This window comes from Ruditapes philippinarum, unplaced genomic scaffold (assembly GCF_026571515.1).
Source record: "Ruditapes philippinarum isolate M1 unplaced genomic scaffold, ASM2657151v2 ctg3537_1_1_1_1, whole genome shotgun sequence".
Lineage (NCBI taxonomy): Eukaryota > Metazoa > Mollusca > Bivalvia > Venerida > Veneridae > Ruditapes > Ruditapes philippinarum.
Genome location: NW_026861278.1, coordinates 4,663 through 30,370, shown reverse-complemented (window position 1 = coordinate 30,370; position 25,708 = coordinate 4,663). Strand labels below are relative to the sequence as shown.

Below are 25,708 nucleotides of genomic sequence, written 5' to 3'. Positions count from 1 at the left end.
GCCTAAAAAAGACAAAATTGAAAATTTTGCAAGCTCGGTTTGGTAGGCCAATACTATTGCATATATTGAAAGTGTTGAGATATGAAAATAATTTTATAATTCCTAAAATGCAAATAAAGTGTTATAAATATATATTTAAAGTCAAAATGTCGCATCCTTCTGTTTTAGGAGTTGTAGATGCTTTCCCCCACATTGAAATTGATATTATTTGTAAAATGTTAAATTTTTGGAGTAAAGTATTTGGTTGTAAAACTAATGAAATATGTTCTCAGTTCTATCGAAATCTCTATAATCATTATGAAAATGATTAACAAAACAATATACCCACATTCTTTGAAAGGGAATTTTAAAAGTCTTTCTCTGCCATTTTTATTTTTCATCATTAATAAAAAAAATAATATATGACAGTTACTAAAAATAAATGTCAAATTTAATTCTTTACACATATTAATATAAGCGTATCTATGAAATAATGTTTCCTTGCCAAATAGTTACGCTATTGTACTATTCGAGTTATCTAAACCAAGTCAATTTTGGCAAATTAAGAAGAGATTACATAAAAGCAATTTGTTTTTGTACAATTTATGATAAGTTCTACACCATCAAACTATCAAATAATTCTCTTTAGCCAATTGTAAACCTGACTATTCTTTTATATTTTCTTTACAATCTTAACAAATCAGAATATCTCAGTCTATTAAGTTATAGTTAGAAGTAAATTATTTAAAAAATGAAATATTCTTTAAAAAAACAAAGAAAACAATTTGTAGTGTATGATAAATTTATTACGATAAGATATAATAATCTTTCTCACACAATCATTCACTTGACTTTATTCTATTTAAATATAACATAAACAAAAAAGTCTCTCTCGACCTGTCACTCATTATATTATAAATACGCTCAATTTTAACACTCTCTCAATTTAAAAAGTTCTCATTTATCTTTGATGTTCGTCTCAAAGTAATACATCTTAATTTATGTCAACACTCTCCTGATTTTTATGGAACAATGCATTATCAAATCCAAGTGATGGTGATGGAAAATTGTATGGGGTTTTCTTGAATGTCCATGACTTTATGATGTACACGACGCTTCCAATGATCACTAATAGGCCAATTACACCTATAATGATGCCAGCGATCTGTCCCCCAGTTAAACCAGAATCGTCTGCAACTGAAATCACAAATGAATTGATCAGTTTAACAATGTCCGTACAGTTGCATTTGAAAAGCATATAAATAAGTTGTAAAAAGGTTCTTATAAAAAAATAAAGTAAATTCCAAATACAGTAAGATTTAAAGTTTACCATTTTTATTTCATTTGTGAGATACAATACTCATACAAATTTCCAATCATAATACTGAAAGAAATGAAAAAAATAAAACGTTTGATTACATCTATAACTTTTACAAAAGTAAAAATGTTATAATGAATATATAGAAACCTCGGTTCATTTTACTACTTCGATGAATGTGTGGCAATTTAAACTGTGTTGTTGTTGTTAGCGTTGACGATACTGTTGAATTTTCTGCTCGACTTGTTCTTAACCGGACAGCAGCGATATCTGAAATACATAGGATAATTTTACGAAAGAGAAAATGGATATCTTGTCCAAAAAACATTTAGAATATTAAAGACCTTAAGGATAAAACACTATTACAAAGGGAGTGGTAATATTAACATTACAAAATTCAGTTTTTATTGTGACATTTTATGTGTATATAATCTTAAAGCCTCTAAATTAAATAATGGCTGATATTTTGCTTGATTGATTGGTTGATTAGCTTTGCATATAAATCCGTAGAGTAAGTTTTCCCTTAGAGTCCCAAATCAACGTATACAAAGTGTGGCTATATTCTACATTAAAATGTTATATTAATTAAATTAACAAGACTTTTATACTAAAACAAGCACTAACCTTTTATCTATGGCTATACGATGACGTTATTATTTTGTAATTAACAAACGGGAATAAAAAGATTTTAATACGCCGTATTATTAAGTCTTAATAACAATTAATATTCAAGAATGAAGAGTTTATTATGATATGTATTTGTGTTAATTTTATCATTTGCGTTCAATATATCCTTTCTAATAAATACACGTTTTGTTTGTATTAATCATATTCCTTGTGTTAATTATTTTGTCTTATTTATTATATTCTTTATGTTTTATTATATTCTTTGCAAGGTGATAATGAAATTTGCATTAAAATATTACCTGCAGGTCTTTTACAAATATAAAAATGTTTATCCATACAGGACCCTACTCGCCACTGTTGTGTATATAACACCATATACACACAACCCTGTCTTTTGTTATTGTCATCCTTGTCAAAGTTAGAGTAAACAACTTTGCTGTCATCTGTCCACGTATCTCCTGGCTCATTCCCTAAAATTATAAAACACTCCGGTATATATGATCAAAATCCTGGGAAAGGAAGATCCATTCGATGTTAAATGAACACAACTTAAATACGTGAAAAAAGGCAGACCATGTTTGATTAAGTCTGTTGAAAAAGGATATGGAAATATGCAACATCTCTCATTCTCCTTGCACCGAATTTAGCACTTCAACACAAAAAGTGCTACAAACAACGATCTGAAGGACCAGAAAAATACTACAAGATTTAGATTAAGACAACACTAACATATTATTTCTGATCTTAACAATTATAACATTTCATATTTTAAAACCCGAATGCCGACGTCTCACATTTATTCTATGTTATTGTCTATTATCTTTTGAATAAAACACACACAAGTATTTACGTTTCTCTTTTTCTCTTTCTTTGAATTTATTTCTCATGTTTCGTTCCCACGTGTAGTTATAACTTTTTTATAGAATTATACATACATGTATATTAAAAATTATCCACTCGGAAAGGGACATTATGTGTTTTAAAAGCAATTTACCAAGCAAGTATATTAAATACGAGAGCAAAAATTTTACCTGTTAGCAATGTAAGCCCAATCCAAAAATAAGGATAATGGCCGTGATATCTTTCCGATGAATATCTTTGTAATATTTGCGTCGTTATGTTGTACTCTTCGTCTGCGCTTTTTATACTGGCAAGGGCCATGCCGTAATCGGAACATTTTGTGTATGGAAAACTGGTTAATTCTAGAACAGTTGTATAGCAGTTGTTTTTGTAGAGTATCCAAGATTTATCACGGCATGAGTAAGTATAAGGATCAGTTACGGTTGTAACAACTGTAGTGGAAGAGGTTGTACTTATACCTGAAAGAATAATGATGTATACACAACTTCTTTATATAAGTATAAAACTTCTGGTCATAATCAACTTTTTGGGGTATTTTTTAAGGTTTTCTAAACTGCTTTATTTTTTATCGAAGGTTCCTTTGTTTGTTTTTTTGTTGTTGTTTTTTTTGTTTTTTGTTTTGTTTTTTCTTTCTTTTGTTGATGTATTTTTTAAAATTCAAAGAAGAACATGAAGATAGTATCAGCATGTTCACTGACGGCTCAAACAATGTTTGCAAAGAAGGTGCAGTCGTCCTTAAAATCATTTAAAAATTATGCATGCCTATGATTATAAGATGGAAATATTCAATAAAATATCAATTGATAAGACAACGTTGCTTTCTACACAAACTAATTGTAAGTTTTTAACGAGAATTAACAAACCAGTGAGGAGCTTTGAAATCTTAGTGTTTTGATTGAGAAAATTGGGATTCTTTTTCCAACAAGAATACAAGTTAATGAATCTTACTGTTATCTATTTTACAAATAACTGCATGGTTTTCGCTGCATTCAGCACTTGACAAGATATTTCTCTGGCTATAAAGACATCCTGTGGGTATCGAAGTTCGCACAGATACAGTTGAACTCGATCCATCATTCCATTGCAAATTGTTCTATAAATTGTAAAATATTAGCAAAGAATGATAAGAGATGCGTTTGAGAAAAAAATAATCAGATTATTTATCAACAGTCTAAAAATATTGATTTCGTATTTTGTTTATTGCATGCTTTCTGTAATAGTTTATCAAGAATACTTATAAAGAATTTTAAAAATAACATTGTTGGATAAAACAGTGTGAGTATGACTAAATTTAATTTAATAGGCTTTTTCTATATATTAAAATGTAAGTTATATTTGAGCTTGTTTCGACATAAAACGAAAACCTAAAATGATTAGTTTTTGTCACAAGAATATAATCAGACCACCTTGAAGTCTGGCCAAGCTCTATACAGATAACTGGTCAACATCAAACTTACGATTTGATAACCTTAAATTTAATAATTGTAAAAGTTTTAAGAACCCTTGCTGGTTTAGGGTAAACAATAAAAATAACTTTCAAAAATTAATTACGAAAAGTCTTACGTCGTTTAAAGTTCCCCCAACCCAAACTTCAGTCGTCAGGTCGACGGAGCCTAACAACACCTTTAACACGAGGAAATCAACTGGATTCACAATTGAAATCATTTGGGCACCATCAATTGAGCATGACTGCAAACTTTGGTTCCAAGACTGTGTTGCAGTTATCAACTTATAGCATATCTGTTTCAGTAAAACATACCCGTCAGGACATACACTCAGAATGGGTATTGAAGGGTCTAAAACATAAACAAAATACAGTTATGTTGTATTCGCAATTCGTTTATATATCTATCAAAATAAGTCTTCAACATCTAATGGCTATTGATTTCAAGACACTTTTTTCAAATTAGCGTACAAATATTATGTAAGACATAGGAGTTCATACTTTTTTTGTTTAAACTGACTTTGTATAGAACCTGTAAACTAACGACTTATATAATATACTAGATTTCACCGACACATTTTTGTCAGGAAGTACGTTCCGCTTCTTTAAAACTATTTTGTTATAATAAATGAAACTGTCAACTAATTTTCCATCACCATGCCCTGGATTTTGAGCCTTCTTGCACGTTGCCCCGTAACATTTATTACGAAGAATTTGACATGATATTACATGACTTAGGCAACATGTTTAAAACGATTTCTTTTCATTAACAATTACATGCTTTATATAAAAAAAGACTTGAAAACCTTTAAATGTTGAACACAGAAATCCTCTACTAACAGAGCATTTTACGTCATTCCATAAACCAAGATTACCAGCATCTGTCCACATTTCAACACATAGCTCCTTTTAAACAATATATTATACTTTTTGAAACACACATTATCCGTGGTATGATATATAATTTTTTGCTAACAAATATTCAGCCTGTCTCTTTTAAAATTATAAAATGAAAAAATATCACAAAATGAATTAATTTCAAAGTAAGAATAAAATAATCTAAGCTAGAAAATCCAACATCTGTCAACATTTCATCTGTAAGTTATCAACAGATCATAAATGATATAATGTCCACTTAACTAGCCTTTATCTTATTATTTATTTATTTTGGGGGGAGGGGTTGTTGTTGTTTTTGTTGTTGGTTTTTAACAATTTGAAATCGTGTTCTATTACTTTAAAAGGTGCGCTTTAATTTGAAACGTTCATTTTTCAGAAGGGAACTTTAAGCAACAAAAATGCAATTTGATATATTTTCGACTGGAACTGTCCTTGAAATGATATAATTGAAATAAAAAGTGGCCACTTTCAAATTTGATTGAGACTATGATGTGTTCCACAAAACTAAAACAGAATCAAAAGCATTAATAATAAATAAATAAACCCATAAAATTACATTTGCGTAGGCATCGTAGTGATTGCTAGATGGTTCATTTGGTGCCCAGTTTGAATAGTCCAGGGGCGAATTATCTCTCCAATCAAAATGACCGTCAGTATCTAAATCCTGCATTCCTAACCAGACTGAAGAAGATACTCCATTAACGTGCAGAGCTATAAAATCTGAAAAAGAGAAAGAAAACAGCAGGTATTGACGGTTTTAAAAGTTTAGAACATGAAACATAAAAGCGATCGCGTGGTTACATGTGAACATCAGAGACTTCAAATAACATATATTAAGTAGAAACATTATGACAACTCAAAGTGTATGAACAGTCGCAACCTTCAAGCACAGAAACTCAAAGTACAGGGGCACGAATAATTTGGTAGGCGATATGTAACTACGATGATAAAAAGTCGAAATACGAAACCATGATGATGAAAAGTCGGAAGAATGATGGTGAAAACGTGTAGAGTTTTTACCCTCGTGGGTTCGTTTTTTAGATTTTCACCAACGTACGTTCAATATTTCATCATTGTACCTCCGACATGTTACCATCGTGGTTTTGTTTTTCTACTTGTCATCGTCTTCATTTCGTGTTTTCAATTTTTCGAGTTCTGTGTGTGACACGTTGGCCCAAACTGGACACCGTGAAAGACAGACATTGTGTATGCCCACAATATTGAGGTCCCTGTGTAATATTCAATGTCACACATAGAAGTCAGAGTTCATATAAAAAAACGTGAGTTTATTATTTAGTAGGCATGAATCGAGACATTATATCAAGATGTTTACCAGCATGCGACTAGTCTTTCCAGTACAATAAATATAGGATGTTGAACGAGTGTGAGTTCAATACTGAATTTATTGAACGAGTTGAATTTATTATAAAATGCAAGTCGGCTAGCAGAATGTTATTTTATTCAACGAGTTCAATAAATTCAGTAATGAACTTACACGAATTTAATGTTCAATTCAACACATATCCAGAAAAGACAGTTAAGAGTGAAAAGGAATCATGTTTATTGGCGCACCAAAAGTAAAGCCTACCATTTAGCGCGGCTTAACGCTATGTTTATATGACGGAAATGACGTAACGTCTAAATATCTGCACGGTCGTGCAATACCATTCTTACGGAGTCCCAAAAAGCGGCACAGGTATGTGATAAAGGCTCATATGACAAAAGGAAAACGATAAAATATGATGCACACATTAATTAGGCCTCTAGGTCAATTGTCAAAGGTACAACTTCTTAATTTATAGAATGATTGTCATATGATTCAGCACAAATGTCCATTAATATAAAGCATGGTGCTATGCGCAAAGTTTATCTGCTTCATTTGCTTTTGTCAAGAGCAAGGTCATATTCAGAGCTCTAATTTCTTATAAGAACTGATTATTTGATTTAAGTCATCATAAATATGGGATTTTAATATAAATGCTTACTACTATCAGAGTGAGTCTATGAGAGACGCAATATGTGACAAAATAACCCTCTTCTTAGCTAAGCTTCAATCAGAAAAGTATAACGATCACTAGGGCAATACATGAAATAGATATATGATTCTTATTGAGTTGATATCTCTTTAACTTTGAAATATGCCATTGTCAAAAAGCCAGTGTAAACATTCCAAAGAAAACAAAACTTAAATTATGCAAAAGATAGTCATGGTTTTTAAGGCAATGCATTTCTCCTTTATACATTTATAAGATGTTAAAACATATGAAGATTTATGTGCATAGCTGATATAATTTAAGCTTCATGTTTAAGATAATGTGTGCCAGACGGACGAAGTATCGGACAGAACGTAGGGTGAACGGTAGGACGACAATGCCAAACCGCTTTGATTCAGCGTTAATAAACCTCCGGTCATACCCTTTTCGTTTTCAGAGTGAATACTTGGAAGATGCCCTCGTATTATTTCGCATTTATCTTTTGCATGGTCCCAGTATGTTTGTTCATCAAAATTGAAGTAGAAGCATTTGTTGCCTGCAAAATAAAGGAAATAAGAATTAAATTTGTAAGAATTTAAGAAAGAAATTAATTTAGTCTTCTAGTTGGCCATTTTCAACTTGGGTGGTTCCAGTATTCCTAATTGAATACTGTATACTCACCCTTAGGATGTGTTGCCTGCTTTTTAAATTTGACTTTTGACGTCTTATCTGCGACATGCAGGCTTCATAACCTCAGATCCACTTTCAAAATACCATTTTATTTAGTTCCAGCTATTGTTTAGGGCAAAAGCATTCCTTTACTTGGGGACCATACGCCGCTTTTCATGGAATGGCACTACTGTGTCTAATTGAAGGTTCCATGATAACCGCCGTATAAACACATCTGCGGATGTTTCTAAATTCAAAATTTTACCATTTTCGTGTTAAATGTTAAATTCTGCTCAAGCCGGTGCTAGGGGGCGTGGAGGGTAACTTGTACTTTCCAGTACCTCCGTGAACAGGCTCAATCAAACCAAGCCTGCAACATTTTCAATTTTGTTGTGTTGGACTTTCTTTAGGGATTCTGTTTTTCTCTATTCAATTACTATTGTATTTAAAAAAATCAAATAAAGCATAAAATATAATTGAAAAGGTAAAGTGAATAATTTTGAAAACTTAAAGCAAATTAATGCAGTTTGTGTCGTGTTAATTTGACACGTACCAAAACTTATTGCAAAAAGTAGAACTCCCCAATTCACTTTTATTTAATGATAGCTTGCCACATTCACAACCTTATCATATAAATGAAAATATTATTATGGACTAAAGACATAAAGTATTTCAAATGGTTTGACCAAGGAATATATCATGCTAGTACAATGTGTGTCTCAGTCAACATTTAAATACTTGAAAGCTCCATAACACATTCATTGCACTAAGGTTTCTTAACTTGACGGGGCAGGAATTAATTTTTCGAGATTAATATTCCATTTGATTGATGATGGTCTAGACCAATAACTTGTGTGCAAAAATTCAGATAACATTCACTCCGTTAATATTCAAAATGATTATTTTAATTGTGAAAATGACATAAACTTGAAACGCGGTGCAATGCTTTTCGCTCAATTGAGCTACGAATGGTTCGAAAATAACATTTTCATGTTATTTCTGAGAATATTTCTTGATAATTTTTAATAACTTTCTGTTTTTAGTGCCTTAATTTGATCTATGTAAACTTTATCTAATCTTATGAACCTTAGTGTAGTTCCTGAAACAGTTATAAACATTGACTCAAAATTAAAAATTTAGACCTCACAAATCAAGTTCTGTTTGACTTTTGTTTTTGTTTTGTTTTTTTGTTTTGTTTTGTTTTGTTTTGTTTTTGTTTTTTGTTTTATACTGAATACCAATTTTTATTGTGGTTATTGTAGAAAATACCGAATGTGTGGTTGAATCCTTCTGGACATCCTCCGTTTATTACTACTTTTGCTGGTGTTGTTGTTGTCATGGTATCACTATCTTTTCTTTTCATGCAAAGATACGGTTTTCGGTCGTTACATGGATAATCGTGCCATGATCCTAGAAAAAAAATTTACCCGGTAAGTTAATTATAAGTCATTTGTGCAAGAAAAATTGCAAATAGAAAGAGATTTGTATTTAACTGCCCACTGAAATGAAAATAATTTTCTATACCATTCTTATGAATTTTATACAATAGATAACTAAAATAATAATATAGATAAATTACCATCATAGTAAATCGGGACACACTTCTCTCCGCCATATATATCATTTGGCTGCCCGCTTGCCCAATGTGTAAAATCAACAACGGATCCATCGCTCCAACTGAAAAAAATAACAATAAATTATATCTTCATGTAAAACATTTGTTTAAGGGATTTGTTTACTTGAAAATAAAAGTAGTAGCTTTTATTCTTATCTAATCTGATATTGATTTTGCTTACTTAATTAAGCGTATAGGTATTTTTAGTTTGCCGTTTGGTAGATATGTAAAGATTAATTATGAATGTAATATAGTAGTATATATATTTCAATTTTACATCAAGGTTTTATGTTAACTGTTTTCGACCGATTTATAAAATGGTTGTGCCATAATCTTTTGAATATAGTAATGCAATCTTTAAGGTAGTGCGACTATAATAATTTCCCGCCATAATTTAAAAAGATCGGTCGATGTCGGGTAAGTTCGTGACTTTCGGAAAAAATATTGAAATTTATTTGCGTTACGTACTTTATATAAATTGTGCAAAATCTGTCATTATTTGAAGTAATATATTTAGCGCAAATTTCTCAATATATTAAATGATTTTTAAAAAATATGAAAAAAATCAACCGGAAGTAACTAGTTTCCGCGACCAACGTTCTATCGAAAACATTGGAACGCAATAAGAAAGGCCAATTCACAAAGAGAAATTATACAGCATGGCGGCAGAAGAAAGTGCAGAACGACCACGATTATTGTGTTAAGTCTGATTCTAAACCGGAGATTAGATGTGTTGAAGGAGAATCTTGGAAAGTTGGAAGAAGATTGGTGGAATGGGAGGTTCTGTTTGAAAATTTACGGTACTGTAAAAATTGTCGCTTAGGGCCAGTAACACAGTCAGTCAACACAATAATAGGCGAACTTCAAAAAGGTCTGTCGGGTTATTTATACGTCATATGTCAAAATTGCTGTTTTGTGAATTCTGCAGCCTATGGAAAAACACATAGAACATCCAAGAATCAAGAAATGCCATGCTTTGTTGTGAACACCAAGCTTGGAACAGGTATGTAGTTGGTAAATAAACTGAAATAATTTGTTCATTGGTTAAAAATACTAAAGAAACTCAGTGCCACAAGACAAAACATTTCTTAAATACTCCCTTGCCAATCCTGTTATATTTACCCGTTTAATTATTTTCTTAATTGTAACAGTGTTTTTTTCCCTTGCTATGGAAATGATGCCGGTACTGGATGAATTTGGAAGAATGCTCCGGTTTGACTCAAATTGGGAATTTTGCACATTATTCATTGGGAACATTTTTATCCAGGGAGACAAAAAATATGCATAATACAGTTTTACATATTAAAAGATGTCTAGGTGTGAAACACTTAAAGTACGAAATGAACTGGGTACAAAAAAATAATGTTTAGGTGTGAAACACTCAAAGTACGAAATAAACTGAGTACAAAAATCAGTTTTATTTAGGGAATTTATCAGTCAAGAACTGGGAAATTTGCTTCTTGTGGGAACAGTGCCGTTTTCCGGTATTAGTCATATAAGAAAAGAAAAAGCTGATTTTATTAATACTCCTGGATTTGCGTTACAGTTGTGCATTGCTTTGCATATGAGAAGACGTGCCAATTGAAAAAATTGTTGATGACAAACGTGCAGACAACGATCATAAAAGCTAGCACTGTTACTGCCTGACAGAGCTGAAACACCAAACTAACAATCACTTATTGTCATAATTTACTCCAAATGCATGTATGAGTAGTATAGTTCAATTATTTTTCTAATTGTCAATATTTGAATATCATAGTTGGGAGTTTTTGTAATAAATGTGAAAAGGTCATGAAATTATAATTTGATTTTTATTAGATTTCATTCTATTGATCTTTAGAATATACCCAAAGTTGGTGACTTTATGAGAAAGAAATTGAAACCAACAATGAGCAACATTGGAGCAACATTGGAATTTTCATCCTACCTATCCTACTTAATTTAGATAAAAATAGTAGATGTCTTTCGAACAATTTAATTTTACCAATTAAAATTGATCAGGAAGGTAGCTCGTAATTTGAATATCCAGCTTACCTAAATCTATTGTCAAGATCTAAGTCATTAAAACCAATCCAACACACATCATTTGCCTGTGCAGCCTACAACAAGATATGCTTGTTTAGATAAAAAAAATAACACACAAAAAACACATAATACGTACATTCAATTTTATTTATTTGGTAACGAACGCTAAATTTTTATAGGCATGCTCTCTAGAATAAACTGAAGAACAACTGACAGTGAAAGAATGACGTCACAGTCAAAAACACAAAAACACTACCTTACGTAATAAAATATATATTAAATATACGTATTAAGAAAACTGTCGAAACATATCGATATCGGTTTCTTGTGGATTACGATAAGTCCCGACCCTAGTCGGAAAGTCCGGTTGTTAATATTACTGATTAATCAATAATTCATATACAAACCATGCTCAGTAAGAAACGATTTTCCTCTTCAGAATGAACGCTGGCTAAATTACTGCCTTTGTTGAAACAGTTTGCATTTGCCTCATGCCAGGTTAGTGTTTCATCATTACCAAGATAGTAACAATAGTCGCCAAAGACTTTCCATCCGTCATCGGGACTACTTTCATCACATGCTTAAAAGGTATAAAGATGGATTTCAATACTGTGTTTTAGGAAATTCAAACATGAATAAATATTGTAGCATTTTTAGAAACATTTTTTTCACCTATGCAACAATTTGCCTTTTTAAATTCAATATTTTAAACTTAATACTTCTTAAAAGGTTTAATAACTTTTGTCTTTGTAATATAATATAATACCTCATTATGAAGCACCAAAATGCTTAACACAGAACATGATACAAATTAAAATTTCATACCTTTGAGAGAATTAATCATAGGCGGGTCTTTATTTACGCTTTTTCCTGCAATTCAGATATCATTGGATTATATATAACAAGTGACTTTATACAGTTAACGCACATTTTTCCGTATTATAACGTCTGCATGGTCCCGAGGAACGGTTGGTGCCCGGTAGGGCGAGGTCTCCAACAGTTCCGAGGGACTCTATAACTTTATAATACGACATAAATGTGCGTTGACGCTATTATTGCATAAAATTTTACAAAACCCATACATTAAATCCTTGTGCTTGGACGGTATTTATCCAATTCTACATGTTTTACGTATGCGTTTTAATTTTTCCGGGGCCAACAACTTAGGAAAATCAAATGCTCAGAACCGAACGAAATTTCGAAATTTAATTGACTTAACAAAGCTTAACATTGATCATTTATTAACTCAAGAAAAAAACATTAAATTACTCTACCCAAGGCAGAACATGACCCACAGAAATTCAAATTCCTAGAATGATTTCAGATTGACGGTAGAAAAAAAGATCAGTGACGTCAGAATCGTTTTTTTTCCAAGCACACAAGACATCAATAAAACAACATTTTCTCATATTCATTTTGTGTTATCTTGTCTGAAGGTGAAACTGAATGACAGATATTTGTTTACATTAACAACTCCGTTTCTTAGAAAGGGCGAAAACCCAGATTAGCGGCGATTTCCGGCATAGTTACTTGAATGATGCCCACCGTTATGCGATTGAGGCCCTCGAATCAATAATTTCATTATAACAAGAGCGCATTACTCTTTGGCAAACTGGCCAAATCGTCATTTTTTTGTTTGTTTGTTTACAGGGCCCTGTATATATCATATGTAAAACCGGGCTATAACAAGAGCGCGTGACTATGTTTACACATGGTTTTGGTCCCGTTATAACATGGGCAAAAGAGGGAAAAATAGCCGATTTTATGCTATAATGGTATATAAAATAAGGATCTCTTAAGTAATAAGTAACATCATTGCTTTTGTAACCAAATGTATCAGACTTATTTTCAGAGACATATTACTTTTGAGCAAACTGTTGTCTTTTTGTTGTTGTTATTTTTGTTTAAACGAACTTTTTTTTAAAAAAAAAACATCATTCAAAGGTAAATAACCAATCTTGAAAAATGTACATGTCTTTTTGTTATCATATGTACCAACAGTTGTTTATAACAGAGCTACAGCAATTTACGACAGAGATGCAGACAAAATAATGTGCATTATCTCAATGTAGCTACAATAGTTCAGGTTTAATTGTAATCAAAAAAATTTAAAAGAATTATCTTTATAATTTGGTAAAAATCAACATGTCTCAAATTACGAATCATGATAAAAAGTAGTGGTCATAGTGATAACTTTATGTTACACATAACTAAACACATAACATAGCTGACATCATAGAATATCTCACATTAATCATCAAAATGATGAAAAACAATTGACAGTTTAATTGATAGATCCCTTGATGACCCTAATCTGTCTAATTCAAATCATTAGAATAGTGCATTTCAATAAGAATTTCACCATACTATATTTATTAATAAAAGGACACATTGTAAATATTTGTAGTTAAATCTATTCATTCAAATACAAGAGCTGTCACGGAAGTGACGAATGCCCCCAAAAAGGTTTCTAAAGCATGCAAGTGTTATGGAAAGAACAGAGAATAAAAATAACTAATTGCTTAATATTGTTCTTTGTATTATTGTTCCTATAATCTCTAATTGTGATAGCGTGAACCTTCAAAATATAAGTGTCACCTTGACCTTTAAAGAAGGGACGTGGTTCTTGGACGCAACAGAATATTGTCATGAGATAGACATTTGTGCCAAGTTATTTCAAAATCCCTCAATTCATGAAACAATTACAGTCTAGACATGATTGTTGTGTTAGTGGCAAACAAGGGCGGGCAGACGAACCTGAGCCTTAGCGGCGACACATCGTTTTGATGTGGTAGAGATGTGTGCCAAGTTATTTTAAAATCCTTCCATGCATGAAAAGTTACAGTTCGGACATGAATGTCTATCTTCAACCTCTTCTCAAGAGAATGAGTACTATAAATATGACCTTGACCTTGAAGGTAGGGACATGGATCTTAGTCACGACATATCGTCTTGGTGTGGTAGACATTAATGCCAAGTTATTTCAAAATCCTTCGATACATGACAAAGTTACAGACCGGACAAGAATGCGTGTACCTATAAACTCTTATTGTGATAAATTGAACTTCAAAATGATAGTAAGACCTTGACCTTTCAGGTATGGACGTGGTTCTTAGACGCAACACATCGTCTTGATGTGGTAGACATTTGTGCCAAGTTACTTTAAAATCCCTCAATGTATAACAAATCCGGACACGAATGAAGTGGGGACGCACTGACTGGCAGACAGACGGACAATAAGACAGACAGACGGACGGTGCGACTTAAAAATGCCTTCCTTCGGGGGCATACAAAGGTCAGAGTGGGGATCTCTCAATTTGAAGTGTACTAGAAACTTTTAATTGGACAAAGCCTCCTTGGTCGCGTGGTTTAGGTCGCTGACTTCAAACTTCTTATCTCTAACTGCTGTGTGCTCAAGTCCCGCCAGGGACTTAGGATTCTTTTGTGTGGACGCTAGCTTACAAAAGGTTGATTAATCTACAATGGTACTCACTCATACCTAAATTATGCACGGAGTATTACCTTATGTTTTCCTCCACAAGGAAAGCTGGAAAGTCGCCATATAAATTTTGAAGTTCAATGTAAATATGGTTAAATAATGCATCATTTTAGATAAATGTATGTTTTAAAATAATCATTATTATGTTGTAAATAAAATGCAAATTAATATTTTTAGATAAGTAAGTGTATAATTGAATTATTCTTTATCAAATAAATCGTACGTACCTCTTGGTATTTTGCAAATATAACGTTTAGCTATATAACACGTTAAATCGTTCCAATATCCGTCACCTGGCGAAATAGTCGCACAGTCCTCGCCGGCACCAGCATTGTTTGGTTCATTACGGTACCAAAAGGTATACAAAGTCGGGGATCCATCTTCCCAAACAAACACTAGAATGTTTCAAAAATAAAATACAAATATGATTATTTGCAAGCCCACTCTCTCTCTCTCTTTCTGATTTGAACAACTTTCTTATTTCAATTTCAAATCTTGGTGCTTAAACAATTTTATAAATGTTTGCCAAACAACCATACATTCAATTCTATGTACTTTTGTGTCAATGAAGTCGTTAGAGCGCAGATATGAAACAAGTTTTGTACTGTTTTGCTTAAAAGGACTAATGTAAACAACTTTTGTGACTAAAGTTGACCTCGGAACGACGATCTGTACAGTTTGGCTTATGCCCCTCTTGGGAACAAGCACAGAGAAACTTATGAGTTTCGAAGCAAAATAAAGAATATGAATGTATGCAGGAAAAGCACCACATTCTTTTACATAGAAGCCACTGTGTCTTAAGAAGGCAAATTTGATGAAAATGCTTGGATATTTCACTGGAACAGTTTAATTATCGTCGAAAATGGTCTTTGAAATATCAGAACCACACAACACAAATTCATTGCTTAAATCGCCAGTGCAATTTAATGTCAACTAAGTTGCTAGAGTTTATAATAGTTAAATTTGTATGCTACTTGGAAATATTAATGCTTACCACCTTCACTTTCAGTATCATGCAGACCAAGCCAACAGTGATGATCAATCCTAAAATAAGACAACAATATGTCTTATAGAACATTGAAAATAGGGGAAAAACACAATCAAATGATGTTTACTATTGGATAAGAGTAATACAAGATGTTTTGTGGGTTTTTTTTAAAAGATGAAACATTTAATGGGTAATATTACAAATCAAATTTATTTACGAAAGGCAAGGTTATTGTTATGGTAAGATGTACATATATGACTCGGTTGTCTAACGTAAAAGGTGACAGCAAACAATATATCTATAGTGTATATAAAAAAATAAAGCTTGTGAAAAAATCCTATTCACATATTTATTTTCTAAGATTTCTCTTAATTCCCAATTACGCCATTTTCATGTTTAAATGTTGAATTCTTCTTAAGTCCGTGGTAAGAGAGGGTGAAGGTAACTACCAGTTAAACTTTAACAGGCTTAATCAAACCGAGCCTGCAACATTATCAATATTATATAGCCGTTCTGGACGTTCTTAAGGGATTTCCTTTTTCTCTATTTTCTTATCAAAGCATAGTATTTTGAGCAGTCGGAAAAAAGACTTGACCATTATAAGATATGTTCTATAATAATTCCAGCATATTCACTGAAAATAAAGCTGTCAGATTTCAACGTCTCCCGCCTAAGAAAATATTATGTGCTATTTCAAAAGTATGGATCTGGACTTTCAGGTTAAAATTTTTAGAGTTTGCCTCCAAGTGTGACCTTGATTTTGAACGTAGAAGTGTGGATGTTGCATATGATACTTAGTCTCATTATTGTAAACTTTTGTGCCAAGAAATTTCAAAATCCTATGAACAATAAAATAAATTTTGGACTGCACACAAAATTTACCCTTTAGAAGATCATGTTTAGCGTTGAATACTTAGTGTGGCTTTGACCTTTTAGAAAAGGGTCCGGGTGTTGTGCATGACACACCGTCTTATTATTGTCAACATTTGTGCCAGGTATTTTTTAAATCCCTTGATGGATGAGAAAGTTATGCACTGGATACAAAATATGCCCTATAACAGCTTATGTTAATTATTGACTTCCAACTGTGATATTGACCTTGGCTGGTTTTTAGCGCATGACACAGTATCTTATTATTGTCAACATATGTGCCAAATAATTTCAAAATCCCTTTATCTATAAAGGAGTTATGGACCAGACCGAACACAAAATATACCCAGTAAAAGAGTATGTTAATCTTTGGCCTCCAACTGTGATCTTGACCTTGGAGGTTGGCGACTGGCTTTGTGACTGACACATTGTCTCATTATTGTGAACATTTGCGCCATATACATTCAAAATCCCTGCATGGATATTAAACATTATGGATCGGACATGACATACACCGTAAAAGATACAAAATTGACCAAAATTACCAAGTGTGACCTTGACCTTAAAGGTAGGGGTTCGGTTGTTGCGCATGACGCATTGTCTTATCATAACAAACATTTGTGCCAAGTTATTTCGAAAGGGGTGTCCGTGGCCGAGTGGTTAAGGTCGTTTACTTCAAACCACTTGTCCATCATCGCCGTGGGTTCGAATCCCGACAGGGACTTTGGATTCTTTCATTTGAGGAACCTATCCAGCTAGCTTACGGAACGTCGGTGGTTATAATCAGGTGCGCGTTCGTGCCTGAAATAATGCACGGAAGGGCACCTGAGGTCTTCTTCCGCCAAATGTCCTATACTGTGTCGTTGTGATGTAAACCCCAATCAAACAAACAAACATGTTATTTCGAATTCCTTTGGTAAATGACATACTTATGTACCGGACACGAAAATGTGACGGACGGACAGACGGACGGGCAGAGGGACAGAACCAATTGATTATCCCTTTTTTCAAAAAGGCGGGGACAATTAAGCATATGGATATAAAAACAACGTTTACATTCTTGTTATAGCATTGTTTTCATCAGCATCATTTATTCTGACCATTGCACCACCATAGTGTTTACATATCTCTCGTGCCACGTGCCATTGTTGTCTTTCATCAGATACCTGAATTCAAAGAAAGGAAAAAAACACTGAATATTATTTTCTGTGAATTAACTGTTAAAAGAGTTATAAATAACGCTATTTAATTGCCTGCTTATTAGCGTAAAATCACCATAAGAACTCAGTGGTATACAAAAATATGTGAAAAAGTATCAGAAAAACTTCATATTGTTACTAAAACTTCTTAAAACTTTATAAACAAATTATTTCAATCAACCTATAAAATATACTTAATTTTCGACCTTTTTTCTCGTTTTTCAAAATTTAAATTGAATTTATGACACATGCAAAAAACATAGTGACAAAACAATAAAAAGGTACAAGTGCTGCCTTGTACCTTTTAAAATATTTGTAAAATAATTGTCAATTCAAACCGAAACAATTCATCTGTATCTATCGTCTGTCTGAGACAGGTACAAATATTTACAGATGAAAAAGTAATTCGTTGTAATATACACAGAAATTGCAAATATATAACATTATATTTTATTTTATCATATATTGCCAAATAAAATTGTAGATTAACATAGTTAAAGACCAAAAGTTTGACAAATTGACTCCCGAAAGAAGTTGAAAAGTTACGCTGAAGGATCAGTAAATGCCATTCATTAGATTTCCTGATCATAAGCAAAGTTTGGTATGTTAACATGATACAAGTTATATAAAATTCTATCCACTCCGTTTCGTCAGATTTAAGATGTATACAACGTTACATGTTCAATGTAAAGCTTGCATTATGCTGAATAAAACAAAATAACATACCACAAAAAAATCTTACCATTAACGTCTTACCAGGTATATTCGCTCTAATAACAATTACAAATGTGCCTTTAATATTAACCTCAAAAACTTTACCTTGTAGCAATATTGCCCATATGATTGCCAGGTTTCTTCGCAAGGTGGAAGAGGTTCAGTTGACGATACTGTTGTTGGAGGAGTCGTGGTGGTGAATCCAGGTCTTGGTACCTGACATACTGATGGTAATTCAGAAGAACAGTTGGTGTGTAGCTTCCATAATCCGATAGGTTTTTTAGCTGACATTGCAAAACAGCCGCCTGTAACTTCATCAACTTTAGAAAGATTAATGAAATTGTATTTCAGTACACCATCAAAAGGAGGTGTAACTCAACTATTAGTAAAGTCACATTATAGTTCATAGTATTCATTATACAGTTAAATTGTAACTTTCTGTTTCAATCAAGTGTGATTTTTATTTGTTCATTTAGTCATATCAATTCAGTCTTAAACTAGCTTAACAATTTTATAGATTATTAAAACAATACAGAACACACAATGGTTGACATCCACATTATAACCTTTTACATTCCGATCCAAGTGTAACAGTGTCCGCCTGATATCGTCCATTTGGTATCCATCCCAAGACCAATTTCCATTTGTAACCGACAGTCCTATCCAATAATCTTGTAGTTGGTTTTGCAGTTCACTAGCAACAAACGCCTGTATGTACCTGACAAATGTAAAGAAAAAATTCTTAAAGAGATGAGTTTGCCAAATATGTCAACTTGAAATAATTTTACATGATTCAAGAGATTACACATTTTTGTTAGACATACAAATTGCACACAATGACACCAATATAAATGAAGGCAATGGTAAATTTGTTTATATCATGGCAACAGTAAACTAAAAGCGTAAACTAAAACATGCCTAAAAATCGCATTATGTAAAAAAAAAACAGTTTTTAATATTACCTTTGAAGCTGATTAGTTCAGTATTGAAAGCTCACAATTTGACAAAATTTACACCTTCTTGTGACAACTATGTAATATGTCTCCAAATTCTAAGACAATGTCCCAATAGAAGGAATTGTATTTGGATGTTTTGATTTTGATTATGATGTAAATAGTTGAACCAACATCTTTCTTCACGCTTATCTAGAGATGATTTTTATCCGACTTTTATTACATTTTATTACTGATATATAATTACTTACGCATCTCCGACAAAGGCCAATGTACCTCCTTGGGAAACGCAGTTCTTCTGCGCATCAACCCAACTCTTTTGTTCCTTTACATAAACGTAACAGTACACTCCATATCCGTACCCATTCTCCTGTAACCAAAACAAGTATTGTGTTCCAAACCAATAGCATAAGAATACAACAATTGATTACTCAGTGGAGAGCATGTGAAGCACACAAAAATAACTTCAGGCGTGAGTTTACATAGGCGTGCTCCTTCCTTGTCAGCGATCACTCATGCTGTTCTTGCACGATTGATGTTGTTGTAATGAAACCGTCTATACGTGTCTTTATTATTTCAATAATCTACATTACCTGTTATGTAAATGTTCTTTTTTTCAGGTTCGGCCTTCATTCATACCATTACTGGTAAGATCAAATAGTTTAAAATAAAAACCTTTTTGCCAGATTTGAACAAGCGAATGATGAGGGTAAATGATTCAAAGTCAACGTCCTTTTCAACAAGGAGACATAGACCCAAATATTTTGAACATTTAGTGTAATTGTCTGTTAAATATAAACTTTCTATTTTGTCCGAGAATTCAATTTCCTTTTTCATTTATTTATAAATTAATAACTTTCAATGCCCTAACATCATAAAGTTATATCTATATATTTAAATTCTAAATAAAGTTGATTGTAACATAAGTGTATATATTTAATCAATAATACTGATATAATTTCGTTCTAAAAGATTATTGTTTACATACCATAGAACAGCCTTCTTTGAATGGTGATTGCGTTGTTATGGACAACAGCATCTTTGACCGTTTACATATAAATCCTGGGAGAGGATCAGAGCACTGCCCATCATTCCATTGGCCATTCTTCAAAGAAATTTGTAATGAATCGTCTCCTTTCTAAACATTCTGATATTTTTCAACTTGTAGTTTCTAAAAGTGTACTGATTGTTTTTTAATTTCATTATCATACAACAGCAGTAAGCGCTTGAAGCCGTTAACATTGGCCCCACCTAAATTTAAGTGTTGTTATATTTTCTGGTCTTTCGGAATCATTGACTACAAAAAGTTTATGGTAGAGAAAAGAAATAAATATACTGTATGTTTCCTTCGTTTAATTATGTAAATAAATAGAAGCTCAGCTCTTAGAATCATTTTAATAACAAAAACTGTTGATACACAACTCTTTACACCAATTTCGTTATTCATTTAATTTTTGACACCAATGTGTGTTAAATAAAAAAACAGTCTTTTGAGAATAGACAATAAAACGAGATGCGTGTTTTGTAACATAGATAATTGGCTATATCAAAGCAAACTGTTACAGCATTCCTTTAGAAATGAACAAATATATAGGAACATTGAGTGAAATATTAATTTCAAGTTAACACATTTTATACGGACTTGCGTTTTAGAAGCGGAACGAAAAAAATAACAGAGGTCTCGGATAACAATCACTTGAAGGACAACGTTGCAATAGTTCATGTATTAAACAACCGACAGAAATGTACGTTGATTGAAAACAATTTTATGACATTATGTTCAAATTTGTAATTAAAAGAGTTTAGAAAAACTTACTTGCATGAACATGGCGACGCAGCTTCGAGGTCGAAGGTTAAACCAAAGGGGCTGATGAGTGTTCCAATTCGTATATGTAACTTCACTATGATCTGACCATCTGTAACTTTGGTCCATTCCAGTGCTTTGCAGACCTATCCAGTAACCTCGTGTCGGTGCTTATAAAAATGTGATATGTGCTTTATTTGTCTTATAAAAAGAACTGTTTTTGTAACCCTCCTGGCAGTTAAATATTTACATTTCAATTTTAATGTTTTAGTTATAAAAAATGTGTAAAATATTCTTACTTTAGCAATTACAAAAAATCATCTATAAGTATAAAAATCAAAATTTATCAGTAGTTAAAAGCAATGGGGTAGTATCTTGTTAAAAAACGTTTAATTAGAATACCTCCTTGACAAACTCCACATGACATGGCACAATTTTTAAGCATCCATTTTGGGTTTCGTGCACATTCGCCTTGCTTTGCCCATTCCAAACACTTGAAGCTTTGATGTCTAAAACAGTTACATGTTCAATTATTATTACATAATAATACTTACTCAGAGTAAATAACTGTTACAGCTAAAAATTTCAATAACAAAATTAGTTCAAACTGTTCCTTGGTAATTGAGCGGAAACGACCAACCGACAAGCTGACATACCGACAACCCGCCATACCGACATTTGCAAAACAATAAAATTTCTTGTCTTCAAAAATACAATTTAATTTCTTATGCTGTAGAAAATATGGAAAAATGATTTAAAGATGTCTTTACTTACATGTCCCTACAATTGTGCATACAATGTTTGCAAGCAAGGTGACAGTTTGTGGCCATCCACACCGGGTTCCGTTCACATTCTCCGTACTCTGCCCATTTGTCACACATCGTATTATTGTGAAATTTATTGAAACAATAACTACCTATAAAAAACGATAGAAAATTAATCAATTAGTGCAATTTTAACAGTTTTTCATTTCATTATCGACATACTAAAACTAATAATATCATTCAAGAAAACAAAGGATTTATTTATATTAAAGCTTTTATGAATTTTTATCATTTCTTTATTTTATCTCTTATGGTTTATACATAACTTTTGAAAAAAAATAATAAAGGTGTAATAACCTTGAGGAAGTTGACTAAAGAGAAAACTCTGCTCATTTTCATCTTTAATACTTGCAAGTTCAGCAACTTCTTTATGACAATAATCATTTGCGCCATTCCAGTCACGTTCTTCCTGAACAACAAGATAACAAGAGCCTTTGTGACCGACCCATCCTTTACCAGGACAGCCGTAGTATTGATCACCTAAAGAATAAATATTAAAAATAAAGTTTTATGGCATTATGTAAAAGTAATTGATTATGGGTAAAACTAATAGGCCGTATTGTTTTGAATATCTACAGTTCTTTGCTATGTTAAGGTATTTCTACATCAAAATATGCGCATCCAATATTAAAGAAATTGCTTGTTTTTTAAAGAGATGTTGAGAAATAAAGTAAATAAAATTAATGTGCAAATTATTTATAACCTTTCAGATAAAAATGAAAAAACTATATACTGTTAAAGTTAATCTATTGCATTCTATTCTTGTAGTTGGTTTTAACTCATTTCATCCTGACAGTTTAGGAGGTAATTTCAGATCAATGTCATACTTAAATAATTCACAAGAGCAATCAGTAATCACATATGTCGCCTCATGATAACCAATTCCATCTTGCAGTTACTGTGTAGCAGGATACACAAAAAACATTAACAGGACAAAACGCGTTTTTTTATTCAAGAGCCATAACTTGGCCAAAAATCATTCAACCGGAAAACCTATGTAATAGCTACCGATGAATCCTGATAAGTTTCATTTAAATAGTGGAAGAAAGGAGTAGTCAGGACAAATTTTAAAAATTGAAATATCAAGGACCGTAACTCTGAAAAAACAATGAAACCGAAATATGTCGATGAGATGCACAGCTAGACTTGGTTCTGATCATTCCTGTAAAGTTTAGATGCAATTTTACCAGGAGTTTTTGAGGAGTAGTCAAGACAAGTTTTTTGACGAATGCACAGACAGACAGACGTACAGACGGACATACAACTGCATTTTATTTCGCCACTACTCGGTAGTGGCGACACAACAATGTGGGTGTTATCAATGTTTCCATTAATAACAAAGTGATGGCATTTTAACCACAATTTAGTAACTAGATCATAGCTTTCACTGTCTCTTTAAGGCCAAGGTCAAACTTACGTTTTTCATCATAAATGTTGTTTTGTCCAAAAGTTTGAACCAAAGCAGTATATGTCATTTTAAGGTCAAAGTAAAATTTGAATAATTCAACAAGTCGCTGGGGTTATTAGAGACGTTTCATCTAAAAATGAGTCAAATTCGTAAATGAATATCACAGTAACCACAATTCAATCGAATTTCAAGAATTTTCAAATCACGTTTAAAGCCATTTTAACCAGAAAATTCGAATAGTTCACATGTCGGCTTTAGTGTCGTTTTGTCAACTAGAAGACAAAATAATCTATCTATTACATTTTACAGAGTCTAAGCAAATTCAATATTGTTTACTTTGAGGTACAAGGAAGTTGATTTCAAGGTCATATTTGAATTTATCAACATGGCGGTTGTGTCATTAGTGTTCTCGCTAGTGTCGTCAAAATATCAATCAAATCTGTGATATCAAAATTAAAGCAAAGGGCAATAATTTAATTTTTATAGTCAATATTATTTTAGAGTGTATGTCACCCGTGAATTATGCAATATGTTGGTTATTCAAGACGGTCACTGTCATTTTCAGCTCATGTCTGTATCAAAAGCTCAATTTTGTCTGCCAAACAAAAAAAAGGATTTTATCAAAACAGGTTATATCATAAAGCACTCAAACCTTTTGGAATACGCCAATAAGCATCGGTACTCCAGTCCGTTCCTATGGATACATAATTTATTTTCATTATTTCACCTTTGTATGTTAAGATCACATTCTTCCCAACCTCCTCGGACATTCCAACTTGAATATTTTTTGAATTCCATGTTATCCAAAACCAGCTGAAATTCACAATCAGAAAACAATTCAGTTCAGATTCTTTTTTTTTATAACAAAAATATAAAACGCCAAAAAGAGTTCACATATAAGTTTTATGTCTGAACATACATGTAATATATAAAATTTTCCCGATTACAGGAAACTTAAAGCAACTACTTTTACTTATTTGCAATCTAAAATCTAATTAGGAATAGTCTCACAAAGTGTTTGTATAGAACTGGCTGATCCTTAAAAAAACCTCTATAAAGATCAAATGAATCTTAATATTTTCATAACCAGTTACCAAAGAAGTTTAAAGACGTTCTTTTTTATTTGGGTTTTACGTCGCATTAATACTGAATTGGTCATGTAGCAACTTTACAGGTGGAGGCTTTACTGGTGGAGGAAGACATCATGTGCCCCTCCGTGATTTTTTTTAGTATCTAAGTATCTGAGTAGAACCACCTGTGAACCGTAAACTAGCTAAATAACTTCCTCGCATGATAAAATCTATAGTCCCTGGAGGTAAATTTGAACACAAATTAATTTAAGGCAAGTGGTTTGAAGTCCACAATTATTTATATTTCGATGAACCAAACATTAATGTCATAGACTAAGAAAAGCAATTTTATTGAAATAAAGTGATACATAATAAATGATTTGCAACGAGAAGACATCCTTAGTTTCGTCATTTTCGCTAGTCAGTTTAATAATTGTTTACATTATACACAATGTAAAATAATATTCTTACGTAAATGTATCTGCCGATACTAATCCAGTTTGTAAATATTCAACACCCTTTCCAGCATAATGTATAACAGACTTTCCACCACCCCAACCAGCAATAATTACTATGTATCTATCTTGTAAAATCTGTCCGTTTATTCTGTAGTAAAACATGTGCGTCTCTTTTAGTTTTCACAGCAAATCTGAAATGATTCAGCACTCGTACACCCATCTCAAACAGGTCAACAGATTGAAAGTCAGCACGGTAAGTTGATTTTTGATAGACCTCAATAATGTCTGTCTCTGCAAAAAACATAAAAAACATCATTTTTAAAAAAGTCAAAAAATAACGCTTTCTAGCAAAGATAGATAGAACGCAAAGACAAGAAATGTGTTGTGCATTTTTAACATTTTATTCATTATGACGCATCATAAGGCTGTAAAAATGATTAGTTTTATATGACTGTCACATAAAATAACGAATTAGATAGATTGTATGTAAACAAACAAATACCATTCTTTATT

The 25,708-nt window shown here is 32.2% G+C and overlaps 1 protein-coding gene across 1 annotated transcript; it reads right to left on the bottom strand.

Annotated features, from left to right (window-relative positions):
- Positions 1–763: 763 nt before the first annotated feature.
- Positions 764–25,485, bottom strand: LOC132715144 (macrophage mannose receptor 1-like). Its single transcript, XM_060698118.1, has 27 exons — positions 25,209–25,485; positions 24,320–24,480; positions 22,557–22,739; positions 22,210–22,351; positions 21,838–21,944; positions 21,448–21,605; positions 20,620–20,736; positions 19,883–20,001; positions 19,245–19,396; positions 18,784–18,998; positions 17,822–17,931; positions 15,902–15,951; positions 15,135–15,302; positions 12,234–12,278; positions 11,816–11,988; positions 11,418–11,482; positions 9,348–9,445; positions 9,038–9,178; positions 7,542–7,655; positions 5,683–5,846; positions 5,036–5,135; positions 4,349–4,581; positions 3,734–3,878; positions 2,956–3,243; positions 2,224–2,394; positions 1,448–1,567; positions 764–1,176 (listed from the first exon to the last, which is right to left on the bottom strand). Exons 1-27 carry the CDS (start codon positions 25,355–25,357, stop codon positions 974–976), a joined length of 3,891 nt encoding a protein of 1,296 aa, XP_060554101.1. The 5' UTR covers positions 25,358–25,485; the 3' UTR covers positions 764–973.
- Between the last annotated feature and the right edge of the window lie 223 nt (positions 25,486–25,708).

Excerpts from the sequence above, each read along its gene's own strand:
- LOC132715144 (XM_060698118.1), bottom strand. The coding sequence starts at position 25,357 with ATGTTTTACTACAGAATAAACGGACAGATTTTACAAGATAGATACATA. Across the intron at positions 20,002-20,619 it reads TCAAAGAAGGCTGTTCTATG|GAGAATGGGTACGGATATGG; the intron begins GTATGTAAACAA and ends TTTTGGTTACAG. Across the intron at positions 9,446-11,417 it reads GATCTTGACAATAGATTTAG|TTGGAGCGATGGATCCGTTG; the intron begins GTAAGCTGGATA and ends TATTTTTTTCAG.